At 39.8% G+C, this 16,425-nt stretch overlaps 1 protein-coding gene across 1 annotated transcript in view; it reads left to right on the forward strand.

Annotated features, from left to right (window-relative positions):
- The first annotated feature begins 9,410 nt into the window (after positions 1-9,410).
- Positions 9,411-16,425, forward strand: part of TTK (TTK protein kinase) — a 30,659-nt gene continuing 23,644 nt past the window's right edge. The window contains exons 1-4 of the mRNA XM_057369434.1: positions 9,411-9,481; positions 11,270-11,417; positions 13,602-13,746; positions 14,004-14,229. Of these exons, the coding sequence (XP_057225417.1) occupies positions 13,602-13,746; positions 14,004-14,229 (371 nt within the window). The 5' untranslated portion in view covers positions 9,411-9,481; positions 11,270-11,417. The remainder of the gene's footprint in view (positions 9,482-11,269; positions 11,418-13,601; positions 13,747-14,003; positions 14,230-16,425) is intronic.

A 16,425-nucleotide genomic window follows, 5' to 3' on the forward strand; every position in this document is an offset into this window, starting at 1 on the left:
CTGTGCCTTCTTGGATGGAGGTAAACACATTCCATTTCTCTAATTCACTAATTCTACCTTTTTTTTTTTTTTTCCCAGCAGATGTTTTCTGAAAAAAATTAACCCTTCTGTTGTTGTTGTTGTTGTTGTTGTGTTTTTAATTTTTTTTTCTGTTACTAAATATCATAAGTGCACTGGCTAATAGAAGCTATATATAAAACCAGTCTGATAAGAAACAGCTTCTTCGTTAAATATTTAGAAGCCACTTCATGTCCTTCTGGTTAAGAGCATCATTTAGGTTACCCAAATCTAGATTTTAACATCACCTTTTCAGGACCAAACTCACCATTATATGCATTATCTTTTCTTGCTTCCACTCTTTGTGGTAAAGGAGATTTTAAAAGTTGCAATGGTATCAGCAGTTAGTCTGTGGAGCACCGTGGCCAACATCTTYTAGCTCTCCTAACCTCCAAAAGATCTCACATGGTCACATGGACTCATGAATTAGCAGAATCAAATCAGTATCCTATTTTCTCTGCAGGATCCTGCAATCTGGCAATAAACAATGTGCTTTGCTATTAATTTTTTTTAGACACTGAAAGAAGAAGGATCTGACACCATACCCGTATGTCACATCACAGCTATAATGGTGATTGCTGTTTAGATATCTATTACACCTCTTTAGAAAGGTACATGTTAAAATGACTGATACGCATTATTGCGTTATGGCCACCCCCTCTCTGAAATACTCCAATAATGCAGTGAACAATGGTGACATGTTGTAATAACTTTAAGTCCTGATCTGGTATTGCATACAAATGTATCTTTCACCCATGCACATACTTAATTTACTACTTTGAGCTGCCCAAGTAAAACTACTTTTACTTGGTTCTTTCTGATAGTCTAAGTATTTTCTCCAAAACATAACAATAGCTACATCTCAATTCAGGAACTTAGGAGGAAAGGCATCAAGAATAGATGTGGAAGAAACTCAGGTCTCAGATTTCTTAAACTGGGTGACATTCAACAACTATATCCCCCTGCCCACACCCCTTATTTTCATTTAAAAGTAAATAGCAGTTTCTCGGGGCTTTCTCACTCTTTAGGGAGTGGCAAAAACAGATTCAAGTTTCTCTGGCCATGCTTAAGTAATCACACAGGAACCCCATGCAGTCTAAGGGCTGTGCAGAGGAACTCAGCACAACTAGCATGTGCTGCTTTCCAGGCAGGGGCCAGAGGACTGAAGATCAGTACAACTGTGTCTTTTCTGAACTGGACTCCTTTCATGTCCAACTGGACCAGCATGTAGGCAGAAAAGATTGTAACTTGTGACTATCTGACTAATTGACCTAAACTTACCACTTTTGCCAAAGCTTTGGTCACAGAAGTAGTAGTCAGCATTATTTACAGTTTTAGAGAGCAGACCTCAGATTTAAAATTTCACTAAGAAACTGAATAGCATCCAGTGCAACAAGTTTGATAGGTTTTCTTGCAGGATATAAATATTATCTGACATTTTTAGAAATATTCAATGATGCACTGATAGAAAGTGTGCTGAAGGAAACATTGGAACTGTACATGCATGTTTAGCATCTACAAAATGGACACTCAAAAGGAAATTTCTGACAGATGTACATTAAAAATATTTTCTTCTGTTCTTTTTACATGGACATTCAACAGAACCTATGGATCCAGAATGACCCAAAGCTATGAACCTGCACAAGCAACACTTTACGATTTCTCAACTCTGTTCTTTTCTAGTTGTTTCCAGCCCACACAAATCTCTAAGTCAGTTTGGTTGTATTTGAAATAAGCTGCTGAACAGCTCCAGCTGGATCTGATGAAATCAAAGTGTACAGCTGGGTATTATCCTCCTACTGGAGGTACCACAACTCTCATATCATCACGGATTTCCTGTGTGGCCTCACACATGCATTGTACTGGCCAGATAACAAAACAAAACACAGGAGAACTCCTGCTGAAAAGTCGTCCATGGCAGATGACTAATTATCCAGTATGCAGGTAAGCAATTATCTGCTGTTTGTTTTACTCAATGCCAGCCTGATTGGCAAAGTCCCTTGGGAGCAGTCCTGAGGGCAAAGGAGTCCAGGAAGGTTGGACATTCTTCAAGGAGGAACTCTTACAGGTGTAGGAGCAGGCCATCCCCATGYGCCAAAAGRTGAGCCAGGAGGGAAATCTGGCCTGGCTGAACASARAGCTTTGGCTGCAACTCAGGGCAAAAAAGACAATGGATCACCTTTGAAAAAAGGGGCAGGCAGCTTGGGAGGGGTACAAGGATGTCATAGGGTTATGCAAGGAGAAAATTAGCAAGCCAAAGCCCAATTAGAACTCAATTTGGCTACTGACACAAAAGACAATAAAAAAATGTTTCAATAAATGTATCAACAAAACAAGGTCTGAGGAGAATCTCACAGAATCTCACAGAATGAGTAAGATTGGAAGGAACCACAGTGCATCATCTGGTCAAACCTCTCTGTTCAAGAAGGGTCATTCTAAAGCACTTTGCACGGGATTGCACTAAGATGATTCCTAAGTATCTTGGGTGAAGGAGACTCTACAACCTCTCTGCGCAATCTGTTCMAGTGGCGGTCACTCACACAGTAAAGAAGTTCTTCCTCATGTTCTCCATCCTTTACTGGATGTGGGGAAAACATAGTGACAAGGGACAAGGAAAAGACTGAGGTACTTAATGATTCCTTTGCCTCCTTCTGTAACAGTAAAACCATTTGTTCTCTGGCTACCCAGGACCCTGAGCTGGAACACAGGGACTAGGAGCAGAACAAATAATCCTAAAGTGAAAACGAGCAGTGTCCTGCACGCTCTTGTCAAAGGACTGAGAAAAACACATTAGCAATGTCAATTGTGATATGTTTCTTGGCTGCCTTTGACTCCAGCTTGTGTTGAAATTCCAGCATGTCCAGTGTAGCAGCACTAAGTGGTGGCATGACTTCATTGGTGCCACAACAGTCTATTGTTTGTCTCCTTTCTCTGTTAGACTTTCACACAGTCCATATGGGACTATTAAAGGGTGAGTCCTGCTGATCACTCCTTGGCTCTCCAGCTGATGAATCAGCTCATGGATGGGAATCAGGGAGTCTCGGTCGGTGTGATAATGCTGCCAACACACTGCAGCGGTAGCAATCAGCACCTGCTGTTCTTCAGCCTTCAGCAATGTCACAACAGAARAGCCCTTTGAGAGACCTGGCAAGGTAGACAGTGCTTAATTTCCTCCTTTTCCGAAGCAGCTATACTGAAAGCCCACCAATACTCTTCTAGGTCTTTGAAATACCCTCTCCTGAGATGTTTACATCGTGGATGCATGGACCCCCTGGGCCAGTCACATGGGGTGTTTTTGCCACTCATTCCCAGTAAAACTTAATTCAGCCTTCAACAGACCAGTCCTGGGATCTCCCATTACTTCATAYGGGTGGATTCTGCCTCTTTGTAATCTGATGTACTCTAATACACTGTGCMCTGGTAGAGCCTTACAGTCTGTGGCTCTGATGTATGAGGCCACTGGAATCCACAAAATCCAGTAAACATGGTTGTCCCCTTCCTTCGTCTGGAAGGCAGAGGTTGTCCCCTTCCTTCCCCTTCCTCTGCAGGCAGAGCCCYTCATAGAATTCTCCATTTACTTGTAAAATTGGAATTCATTTCCAGARGTTCAGAAGTAAGATCAACCCTTCCAGTCTGCGTGGGGAACTGCCCACTGAAGACTGAAGCAGCAATTTTCCTGGAAGAAACCCCATTTTTGTTGCATTTCTTTGCAGCCCACGTACCCACACCTCTAGAGTAAAGGTAGATTTTCCATCCCTTTTCCTCATTGTGTGTCCTCTTTGTGGTCCGGCAGGTAAAACCACAGGGTACCTTGTGGTGTACATGCTCTATATACTCCCTCCTGAGCAAAAGAACACTCACTGTTAATAGCTGAGATACTGGTCTGTACAGGYGAGGAACAGGACCTGTCCTCTTTGTTGCTGGAACTCCTGGAAAAGCTTTCCCCACTTTCAGACAGTTCTTCTATAGCCAAGATACAAGTGCTTAGGGAGGAAGAGAGATTTTCATCATAYTGCTGGAGCTGGCAAGCCACTTAACCCATCATTGGTGCCTCTTTGTCTTTCAGGTAATTACTGCCAATGAGGTGGCATACGCAGATAGTGCATTCTGTACGAGTTTCTGCCACATGGGTCATGTACATCAGACTTCATCTTGATCTGTGGGTSACTGCRTATTGTTTGGGTCAGAATAAATCAYCTCYAGCATGGCTAATTCCTGAAGGTACTGGATACTTCATGGTGGTCCACTTGCCTAACATGTAAGATCTTTCTTGAAGGGATTCCTTTCCTTCACGCCTGRCAGGAGTCACCTCCACCACAGGCTGAGACCTTGTGTCCCCTCTCCATTTGCCTTATCAATACTCCCTTATCGAGRAAGTGATCCCAGCTGCTTGGTTTCCTTACCCTCTAACCCCAGGCTACTACATCCATTATCCCAGCATTGGAGCAGACAGGTGACAATGTGCTCATCTAGATGACGGCTGAAATCTTTTCACACATCCTGCAGATCATCAGATTAAGGGGTTACTGCCTTCTCCTCCTGTTCTTTTGGTAGGCCTGCTTTGTCCCTTACTAAGTGAGCTTCCATGACCATTTCYTCTTGTGTACAGGAGTGACTGACACCAGCACRGGCTGGTTCTCAAGTTCAGCTGCTGTGCCTGTCAAGGGGGTYGGATTAACCATGGTGTCTCAGCATTGGGTAACCACAGCTCCAGTTGCTCTGTTCTCTGATCCAGAGACTTTCTCTTCGCTTGTAAAGTACTGAAGAATGATGAACATGGCTTGGTAGGTAAAAAGTTATCATTATTAATAGTTTCCAATAGATGGCTCCCAAAGTACAGTGGTGACAGCAATGCTGAGTACAAATACTAGATTGGTTTCATGACCAGCAATTCTATCATATCATAAGCCAGTGTTACAAAGTACAGTGATAACCTCAGCCCAATTCCCACGGGTGAAACACTGCAAGTAAGGTATTACATAACACAGCTAAAAGAACAAGCACGCCAACTTTGAGAGCAAATAAATCAACATTGTGATGAGCAACTACCAAACTAATATAACAAATGCTTCTAATAAAATTGTTTGACCACATTCTAGATGGATTTGTCATCTCAAGACATGACCCATGTTGAATGGTTAAGGGCTGTTACAGTTTAACCCCAGTATCTCACAGCYTTTGCCCATCACCTCTCCTCATCCCACCATAAGGGATGAGGTAGGAGGAGAATCAGGAAAAAAAGGTAAGACCCATGGGTTGAGATAARAACATTTTAATAATTTAAGTAAAATAAGATAAAATAAAACTAGTAATTGTTATGCAAAAAGGAGACAAAAATAAAACAAGAGAAATAAAACCTAAGAGAACAAAGTGATGCACAATTGTTCATCATCTGCTGASTGATGCCTGTCCCATCCCCAAGCARAGAWCAAGCCCTTCCAGCCAATTCCTCCCAGTTTATATACTGAGCATGATGTTCTCAGATATGGGATATCCCTTTGGCCAGTTCAGCTCAGCTGTCCTGCTCATGCTCCCTCCCAGCTTCTTGTGCTCCTCCTCTATGGCAGCGTATTAGAAACCGAAAATCCTTGACTTATGGTAAATTCAAATCACAGCACTTTTCCAGCTATTAGCAAGAGAATCAACTTTATCCCAGTCCAAACAGCAYTTAGGGAGATGGCACTTAGGGAGATGATTGAGTATTGGACTTGGCAGTGCTGGGTTAATTTTTGGACTCAAAGGTATTTTCCAACCTAAATGAATCTATGATCTTCTCTATATCTCTTTCTTGTGACACTGCTAGCTGTCTTTTGCCAATAGGAGAGGTTTGTATCCAGATTAAGCAACTTGTTTGATAGATTTTGGATATTATTTGAGAGCAGCATTTCTTAAGCAGTAAAGAGAAGAACAMAAGAATAGAAAATTGGAGAACAAGAAACAGCTTTATACAAGGGGTAGGAAGATTCATCAGAAATTATTTCTGATTCCTCAGGAAGAAGATGCTGTGAAGAAACTTTGTRAGACCTATACTTTCCAACAGATAAAGAATGCTGATAAATTCTTTAGCAGCGCAGATGCATCTCTCCAGGGTCTCATGGATGCCACAGAGTTCAAGGTGAAAAGTATCATTGGATTATCCAACCTGATCTCTTCTTAGCACAGTTTAGAAATTTGAATTTAGTAACTGTACTAATGTTCAAAGTAAGTTATGCTAAACACAACWTTCTGTACTACAAGTTTTAAGTGAACTGTGAAAATACGTGCATTTCTCTCCAGAGCTCATCACCTCTTTTCCCATTTCTCAGATTTTTTGCACTGCCCTTGCACCTGCTTTTCTCTGTCTCAGTCTCCTCCAAATACAGAACCTGCCTCTAATTTCTTTTCCTCCATTGGTTCCAGTTTTGATAAAACTATACTCACATCTGTTACGGCTGGCACCATTACCCAAGTGATCTTTCTTCTGTGGTGGTGGTATTCTTGATTTGGTTATGTARGTACTCTTTGTGGTGTACAATCATGCTACATGAAAGATGACCTTTTCAAAATATTCCACTTCAAATATCTGTGAAGTTTGGCTGTCCCTCACACAGCTCCTCCATAACAACAWGTGAGATCCAGTCAGCTTTCACAGTTTAATCTGTAGCTTTTAMCAGCTGCTTATAATGTTATATTCAGCAATTTCTCATTACTTTCTCTAGATTTCCATCTCCTCTCAGTCAGCCTAACCTCCAGCCAGGACCTGGTTAAGAGCCCAATCATTTATTTGCCTACAGCCCTAAGACCATCTTTGTATCAAGTCAATCACCAAACATTTTAAATCACCAATATAATACTACATCACTGTTAGAGCCAATCCCTGAGGTATCCTTCCTGACATGAATAGCTTGAATGCTTATTGACACTTCCTTTTTGAAATCTCTTGTTTAGCCAGTTTCTACACCAGTATTTGGTGAGCACGCAAAACTGCATTTTTTACACTTTCAGCAGAAACTGAAATCAGGCAACACAAAGAAGCCCAGGTACAATGGTTCTCATTATTTTATTAATTGAACATGTCCATCAATATGGRGAAAAAGGTTATTTTCCAAGCCCAGTCACAAAGTATGCATCCAATCTCTAAATGAAGAAATGCCATGGGACAAGATCCACTGATAAACAAAAACAAAACCAAAAATTTACACAGAAATCTCAAAGTAGTCAGTAGTGACAAATAAGTAGTCATTGAGAACACTGCCATTCAGAATGTTTGTCTGCTTCTTCTCATGGACATCCATTGATTGTTGCAATATACTGTGAGCCAGGATAGTCCACAAACTCTCAGCAAATGGTRTCCATGAAATACTCAGCAAAGCTTTCTCCAAATGCACTTTTCATCAAATCCAGCTACACTGAATGTCTGCCAACAGTTGTAATCAAAGAGGTACAATTTTTCCTTTYAGATCAGCCCTTCACATCACAGACAGTAAACCTCAAATACCGAATTTGAGGGGATGGACTGCCTAATTTCCAACCAGAAGAAAGCCTTTCTTTTATATSTATTGCAGAAAACACCATAGTGCAATATAAAGATTTAACCAACATTTGAAAAATCCTTTGTGACTCACCTGTACCTTTGCTGCACTTAGATTTGCAATACCATTATCCAAGCTGATATGAAATCCTACCACATTATGAGGTATTAAAAATAATGAAACAAGATTCCCTGATAGAAATATTACAAAAGACTGACCTCTCCTTCTGTTTGCTATCCAATCTAGTACTTGTTTTTGCAATTCACAATTTACTTCTGTCATTCAAAGTGGAATCACCTTTAGATGGAGAATTCAGTTTGCATACTTCCTAAATTCCCTATATATCTATGACTTTATATTGAATAAAATGAGAAGCATAAACATTTATAAGCAAATAAAGAATGGTTCTACAATCCAGAAACTGCACATATTTTATATTTTGCTGAAGAATACTAAATAGAGGTTCCTTCATTTTTTTCTGTGAGTTTTACAGCTTTTCTTTCTCTGACCCTTTTCCCTCATGTTTGTTTTTTCCCCCAAAAATCTATTCCATCTTCTTTCTTCTATTCATACTGGTTTTACCAGAAATCTATATGGTACCCAGATTTCACAGCTACAATAATTAAATGACAGCTCGTTATGGCATTATTCACTTACTAGAACAATACCACTTTCTTCTCCTTTGATCCCATAAAAAACTCCTGCTAATAAAATAATCTACCTCTGCATCCCTCAAGTGAAGACAGAGGCAGAGCAGATTCATGCAACTTGGACCATTTCTTAAAATTTTCACTAGATCTGGATTCTCGTAGAACATGAGAGCACCAACACAACAAACATAACAAACACAACAAAAATCTGTACATGCAAGGAGGAGTAAGGCAATGCTGAAAAAATACCATCTCACTCAGCTGAAAGTTAGAATTTCTCTTTACTTAATAGAGAAACACAGGCACCTCCATGGGATCATCCATCACATTCTAAAATAGGTGTTTGGACTGCATTTCCTTGTTGAAATCTTTTTGTTGAGTGTAGAGTGAGCTTGTATCACTAGATGAGATTGGATAATTTTATTTAATTGAATAAAATCTAKAAAAGAAAAATAAAATAAATTTCAATGAGGGGCCAGTGCAGGTGTCTTCTTATAAATACATGAGTGATGTCTATGGCAAACGATTAGCAACTTAACAAATTAATATGACACAAATACATATCTCACTTATTTTCATGGGCTATCAATCTTGAAAGTATGATAAGCGTCATAGTGAATGCACTACAAACATGAAAAGCACCATACAGCTGCAAAGAACACACAAATCTTTGTGTACAGCCAGAACGCAAACCGAGGCCGAACTGTTCTACTTAGTGCCGCCTGCATTACTATAATCCAAGAACAGGACAGCTCAGAGAAGGAGCTGCTTTTAGCAGCCTTAGGCACACAGCAGATAYGGGATCGGCTTATGAAGGATCCCTCGGAAGAAAAGGTACAGAGGGGACGTAGTCTTAAGGAGCTGAACAGGACACACAGCCCCGCTATTCAACTAAATGAAGCTTCAAATCATAACCGGCTATGGCCAAAAGAGGAAAGCATTTTGACATACATGAATTAAACAAATTCCCCTATCCCCATTTCCGCGCTGCGCGATCAGCGGGCCTCCAGCACCGCAGTGCGCATGCGCGGCCGCCCCTCCCGCTGGGCCCACAAGGCGCTGGGACCCGCRGCGGCGCAGCCACCGACCAATGGGCGGGCGGCCCGCCGGTGTTTCCCTCCTGCAGCCAATCAGCGCTCGCTCTCTCCATCCTYCCGACCAATGGGAAGGGCSCTCATGGGGCGGCCTCACATTCAAACCGGGGCAGCGCGTAAACGCTCTCGGTCCGAGTGGAGCTCCGGCCCCGGGGACGGCGGCGCTTCGGTGAGGCGGGACGGGCCGGGGGACGCCGGGCTGGGCCGGGGAAGGTGGCGGGGGTGAAGGGACCGGGCCGGGGAGCAGCGGGGATGAGGGAGGGAGGGAGGGTGGGTGAGGAGAGCGCGAGGGGGCCGGGGGCAGCGGAGGTGCTGGTCTGCGGTGAGGCCGCAGGGGYGCTGGGCCGGGCTCCTCGGCTCCCCTGGGGCTGCGGCTCCGCTTCCGCCCCTGAGGGCGAGAAAACCTGTTTGCGTTTCCTCCTCTCACTCGCCGCCTTACGGTCTTTGTTTATGCTACATTGCCTCACCTGCTCCTACTGTTAAGTCTCTCTCGGGCTTAGCCCTCTCTTGCATCTTTGAATCTTATCTTTTCTGTTTTTTTTTTTTAATTAGAATTTAGTATTGTTTAATTTATTCGCTAATGTTGCAAATTTTTTTAAATCGCCGGCGAATTTTCTTAGTATTGGGAGTTTTTGTTTTCCTATTAAGAAAACCCGGTTTGGGGTTTAGGACTTGTAAACAAAACCAAAGAAAGATTATACATTTATATAGGTTGTATTTTTTAACGCCTGTGTGGATGCTTCAGAAACRGGTGTCATTTTACCTGTCCTCTAAGGAGGATTTAAACATCTATATTGTATTATATCTTGACACTAGTAGATGCTTTAATCAGGCAATAGTGACAGAGCTTAACAAATATTAAAGATAACAACGTACMTACAATGGTGTGGACATGTAAGGAAAACATCGGTAACAGATAATGTTAATTCCTTTTACCAGAGTGATCAGTTCACTCCGTGGATAAAAGCAAGGTAAACTCTTGGGCACTTGGTTAAAATTCTTGCTGCAGTCTACAGCTCTGTGGGTAGACAAAWGCAACATGCCAGTAGATAACAGGAACAGTGTACCTTTTTGTTCAATAGGTAAAAAGTATTTTCAGACTTTCTTAAAAAATTGCTTTTGAGGAAAAACTGCATCTTGCTTCATTTGGAAACAGAACAAGTATTGTAATAACAGCAAATACAGTATGTCAAGTCTGCATGCTGTTACTTATTTTTATTATCAATGAGTGGTTTTGTGTAACACATRGAATCTTATGGCCAACCTCTACTACCAATTCATTTGCTGCTCTTCAACAGCAAATTTTTGTCCTTTGGCACCTTATTTAATGGGTCTATATGAGGGGTTGAAGTTACTTTAGCTACTACCCTTTATTTAGAGGTTGTTCTGTATCTTCTTGATCTTTGCCTTATGTGTTCTCCCTGTTCCTACCCTCCTCTCCTGTAGGCATTTCTAGATGTTGGCTATGCTGCATCTCCTCAATGCCCTTATAACAGCATGTGGCTGGTTTAGGTCTTTGCTGTTGTCAGATTTTGAAAATATACATCCAGGGAAATTCACTGTCAGATTTTGAAAATATACATACAGGGAAATTCACTGCAAATGATTTCTTTAAGAGAAATATGCAGCAGATTAAGAAAAAATGAATCTCTGAATACTTGCTTGTGGTTGAGGATTGGCATAAGTAGAAAACTTACTGGCAAATCATGACATTACATAGGTGAATATGCCCTTAGTGTACTTTTTAGTCTCTAAATGTCACAGCAAGCTGACACATTTGGAAGTGCTTGTCCTCATTCAAAAAATAGTCTTTAAGCTYTTTTGGTTCTGTTTTTATTACAAACTAGGAATAATTTTATTGATTTGAATGAAAAYTGTATTTCTGGGACCTCATGAGGATTAGGCAAGCTAACAGGGTACGCTTTCAATGTTTAACCCATCAATTTTGGATACACAGGAACTTCTTCAGGATGGAGAGCTACATTTCTTGCCTGTGGGTTCTTGGGATCATCTGAGGTAGTCTGACCCTTACCTTTTTGACAAGGCATATCCATTCTTCTCCGTACCACATTGGACCTTGTGCAGTTAAGCAGCATACCAKAAAGGCAAGTTTGATGTGTGTTGTTTAGACTTAAAACCAAATTTATGCCGGAATTTATTTTTCTTTTTRTCTACTGCGTTTGGGAATGTATCACTGCTGGAAGAATAATGAACCTTTGACATTGGTGAGGAAAATTTAAAGATGTGTTTAAGAAACCTGGGAATTCTTAGCAGTTACAGTTGTAACGAGATATTGGGGTATTACTTAACATGAAGTAAATTTCTTTTGGTTGTCTTGGAGCTTCAGGTTCTGGGGAATCTGACTTCATCTCTGTTTTAAGGGGATGGGTGCAGTTCAAGAACAGATCTCAATGGATATTTTCACTCATAAAGAGGAGATWTGGAGTATCTGTTTTCCTGTAACCCTTCTACTGTGTTTTTAAAAGGCAAAACTGCAGTGTGTAACAAAATTTTCCTTATGAAGTAAATAAGTGTTATCTGTAGAATGGCACMTGAACAGTCTTTGCTATAGTAATCACCTGTGCAATTTGAGTGATCCCCCAAAAGATAGGACAGTTTGCAGACTCTCTCAGAACAGCCTAAATCGAGTCTTAGGGGATAGATATTAAATAGGTATTAAAGCAAGTTCCAAACAAGCATTGAAATTAAAATTTATTCAGGGTTCATTTTTAAAGATAAATGAAAGCAGAGTTCCTTTTTTTGTCTTGGTTCAGTGAAACAAAAATTGTGTTTCAAATACTACTAATATAGCATACAGTCTTTAGCTTTCATAGGTTGTTGGGCTTTTTTCTGTGTAGGTCTTGTTTGAAGCTAATTGAGTGTCTCTCCTGACACTTAAGGTGCTAAGGCCTCTTCATTGTGGTAATGCAGATGGTGCTTTTGCCAGATTAAGTCTTGGAATTTACACAGTGGAACTGTGTTTTGAACCTACAAAACAGCACTTCTATATAGACAAAAGCAGGCTTGCACTTCTTGGTGAGCCATTTCTAGTTCAGGATGAACATGCTTACTTTTGGCTTGTAAGCAAGCTCTTGCACGCATGAYAATTTTTCCGATTTGTGTTCTCTGCTTGGGGAAACCTGGGAGTCTGGTGCTTTTAAAGAAGTGACAGCTTGTAATGATTAATGCTCTAAAAATTAATTGTGACACTTGGAGAGTGGTGCCTGGTGTACTTTTTACACAGTAGGGTTAAAGGTAGATGAGCTTCATTCCATTCAATTCTTCCTCTATCAATAATTCACCTAAAAATAGATTTAATGTTTCTGAACCCTCCAGCAACTTTTTGTTGGCTTGTTATACCCAAGTAGAAAACGAACAAAGACCAACAACTCACTGTAAAACTAAACTTAGTCTTTCTTTGAATCTATTTAATCTGTCTGAAGTATATTACTTTCACTGTTCCTGGGCCAAAATTCACAGTACTTAGAAAGTCAAATCCTCTGAATATGCACTAAATTCACCACAGTTTTTAATAAAATTCTCATGTTCATTTGATGCATGGGACATTGATAAGGGAAAAGCTGTTTGTTGTAGGCAAAAAAGGAAGAAATTATTAGGTTTTTTCAATTAATTTTAACAATCTTGCTCTTCTCAGATTGTCTAGATTCTTATCTCTCAGCTTGTATTRTGTATTATCTTTTGGCTGATAATAACTCAGAACTTTGAGGATTTGGTATAAGTCTCTYACAAGAAGTCTTTGAATCTGTAAATCTCCTTTTAGAAACTTAATAGGTATCACTTGTCTTTGTCAGTACCCTAGGAACACTGGAGAATGTGAATTCTTTTCTGCTTAGCCTTAACTGTGAAAATCAATTGCTGTAACCTGTGGCAGGGAGCTTGGATTAACACTGTGTGCTAAACTAAAGCCAGCCTAATTATGAGTTCAGAATGTGATTTAATGCTATAGACTAGAAGCTGTTTCATGCWATGCATTCTGCTCCCCATTTTATTCAAATGCTGAATATACCTTATTGGAAAGGGCTACTTGAAGCATGGATTAGGATTTGGCTGGATCAGTCAAGTACTAATTCATTTGTCAAAGTTGTCTTTTGTAAAGTAGTGTACTTGTATAACTACATTGACAAAGGCTTAATAGAGTATTTGTTACATAATGTGGTTGAGTCTCAAGCTGTAAATGATACATGAGAGGCTTTCCTATCGTATTTCCAATCAAAGTGAGCTACAAGATTCTTCATTAACTTCACTGTTCTTTAACCGTGTGCCTGCAGATGGAGGAGACAGACCCAAGTGAAAGAGGATTGCCACACATTACATCAATCATGAATAGAGTTAGAAACTTGAAAAACAAATACAGAAATGAAGATAATATCACAGATGAGTTTAACTGYACTAAAATCTCAGCTGATACAACAGGTATTTGGTTTTGTTGTTCTACTGTCACTTATGCAAAAGTTCTTAACCTAGACTGAGTGAAAGAACAATTAACTGAAAGGATTTCAAATGTAGTCTTTTTTCCATATTAATGACCACAAAGTAAATTTCATCTTCCTTATTTCTTAGACAAGAATAGAGCATGGTCAGAAACTGCTTTTGCATGAAAGCTTATAAAAAGTGTTTTCTTCTGTGTATGCTTGCTTCTGTTTTAATCAAKCTCCTTTTTTTTCTGTCAGATAACTCTGGAACTGTTAATCAAATAATGATGACAAGAAATAATCCAGAAGATTGGCTATGTTTTTTGCGTAAACTAGAGAAAAAGGGTGTTCCTCAGATGGATGTTAGCCTACTAAACAGACTAATTGGTCGTTACAGTCAAGCAGTGACTGCATTACCTGCAGAAAAGTATAGCCAAGATGARAGCTATGCTCGCATCCTTGTGAGATTTGCTGAGTTGAAAGCGTAAGTATAAATTTTCAGTATGARAATTCTGTGTTTGAATTATTATGAGAATATCTTGTTTTGTTGGTGTTTTCTGCAACAAGTTATTTTRTGTGTGAATGTGTTCATTCTGGCTCCTTGAAGGTAAGTAGCTTTGGTTAGTCACCTCATCCTCTGTCTCCACAWTTCTTGCCTTTTTTGTATATCCTAATACACATGATTCTTTAAAGTTAATTGGTTTAGAGATGTTAACACACTTCTCTTTGAAGAGCCATGCTTAAACAATGCTGCAATCTAACAATTAGAGTTGAGCAGGTGATTCTCCAGTGAACATAGCTAATCTTTTTCTTGTGTGTTCTTCCTGTGTTTGACTTTTTGGCATATGATTTCATCTTGCAGTATGATAAAYGTTCTACTTCTCTGTGCTATCGTTTGCATGGGTCTTGCTGCATTGCTGTTACCAAAAGCATACAGTGGAASTAATCTGTTCACCTTCCTGTTGAGAAACAAACAGGAGTGAATAATGACCTGCTTGTGAATCTTCAATATCTTGAAGAGGGAAGATGTTTTTGTGTAAGCGGACTAAAAAAATCTCTTCCAGAAAGTTTTACATTACATTGTAAGATAGCATTTTTATTCAAAGGTTAATTGTTTTTCCTCAGAGCATAAGCTGTGCAGCATAATCTTCTGGATTGTAGTTTGTGGAAATTCTTTTCCAGAATAGTGATCGAGTCACATCTGTTATGTCATTGTAGGAGAGTTTAAGGTCAGATTACTTCCTACCTCCCTAATCACTTGGACCTACCTTCACTTGATCTTTAGATTGTGCTTTGAAAGGTGRATTCTTTTAAGATGTATACAAGAGCTGTGGTCAGTATTCTGTGTCATGCATTGTAGAAAGCAAAACCAAAGGTACTGTCAGTAACTTGTTAATGCATTAATAGTGTGAATAGTTCCAGTTAYGGTGTCTTAGTGAAGTGTCTTCAGTTGTTTCACTGCTGCAGCCTCTAGGGACCTTCTTGGGAGAGTAGTCTGTCTTGTTTCACTAWTAAAATGCACTCTAGAGCTCTACTAAAACATCTTCTACTTTAACAGCCAGCATTACTGTAGAATCTACCCAGAATTCACTGGGTACCTCAGATCTGCTCTTTTTGTTTTCTGCTGCCTATTTTTTAATTGGCGAGTATCAGTCATATATTTCTTGACTTGCCTAATGAAAATTTGGTTTAAAAAGATGAATAATGCACTCCAAACCCCTTTGAAAAAATGCGCCCATCAAAATCTGCTATAGCATCAATTGCAATGGCACTTCACTTTAAGCATCTCCCTAAATTATGATTCCTCATTTGGAAATTGCTTTCAGATACTATCTTGTTCTTAAACATTTATTATAAGCTAATACTTCCTTGCCCAGAGTGGCATATAATATCAATTATTTATGTGAAACTACATTTATGAACTAAATGTGTAATCACACCAGCAATAAAATTGCTTTTGGTTGATTGGACTTCAAAAACAACAGTGTTGATTGTCTGTAGTATTTGGAGATTAATGTTAAATTAATCAGTGACTACTTATTTGTATCTTTTGTGTTTGGCATGTTTACTTATTGCTCATAACTTTTTCTCATTGTTTATAATTTTTTTTGTGTTTGAAATTTCCCTGGTGTTCCACACTTTCTTTCTCTGTTCCTGGCTGTCAGTTTGTCTAGTGCTATATTTTTTCTCTCTGCTTAGTTTTGGCTTCTGTTAAAGAAAAYCCTCTCATCTCATGAGTTCATAAAGTGCTTCTAGTTTATTTTTTTAGCAGGTAAACCAATACCTATAGTGCAAGCTAAGTGACGCTAATAGGTGTTCTGATGGTACTGCCTTTGGTAGGAGAAGAAATGTGCTAATCAGTAGAAATGTTTGCTGTTCTCCTGAATGTTCCACCTAAACAAGGTGGAAAAGCAAGTCAGCATCACACGCTTCCGGAGTGGCAGTGGCTTGAGATTTTAGTATCTACTGCCATCAACACTGTTTTGTTCTGATTGTAGAATCATGAAATGTTAAGCCGTTGGAATGGTTCTTGAATATAACCTAGTCCCAACCCCTCCTGCCATAGGCAGGGGCACCTCCACTAGACCATATTGCTCAAGGCCTTTTCCAGCCTGACCTTGAATGCTTCCAGGGCTGGGGCACCCACAACCTGTCTGAGCAACCTGTTACAGTGACTCAC

This window comes from Malurus melanocephalus, unplaced genomic scaffold (genome assembly GCF_030028575.1).
Source record: "Malurus melanocephalus ecotype Western Australia unplaced genomic scaffold, MMel_1.1 scaffold_4, whole genome shotgun sequence".
NCBI lineage: Eukaryota > Metazoa > Chordata > Aves > Passeriformes > Maluridae > Malurus > Malurus melanocephalus.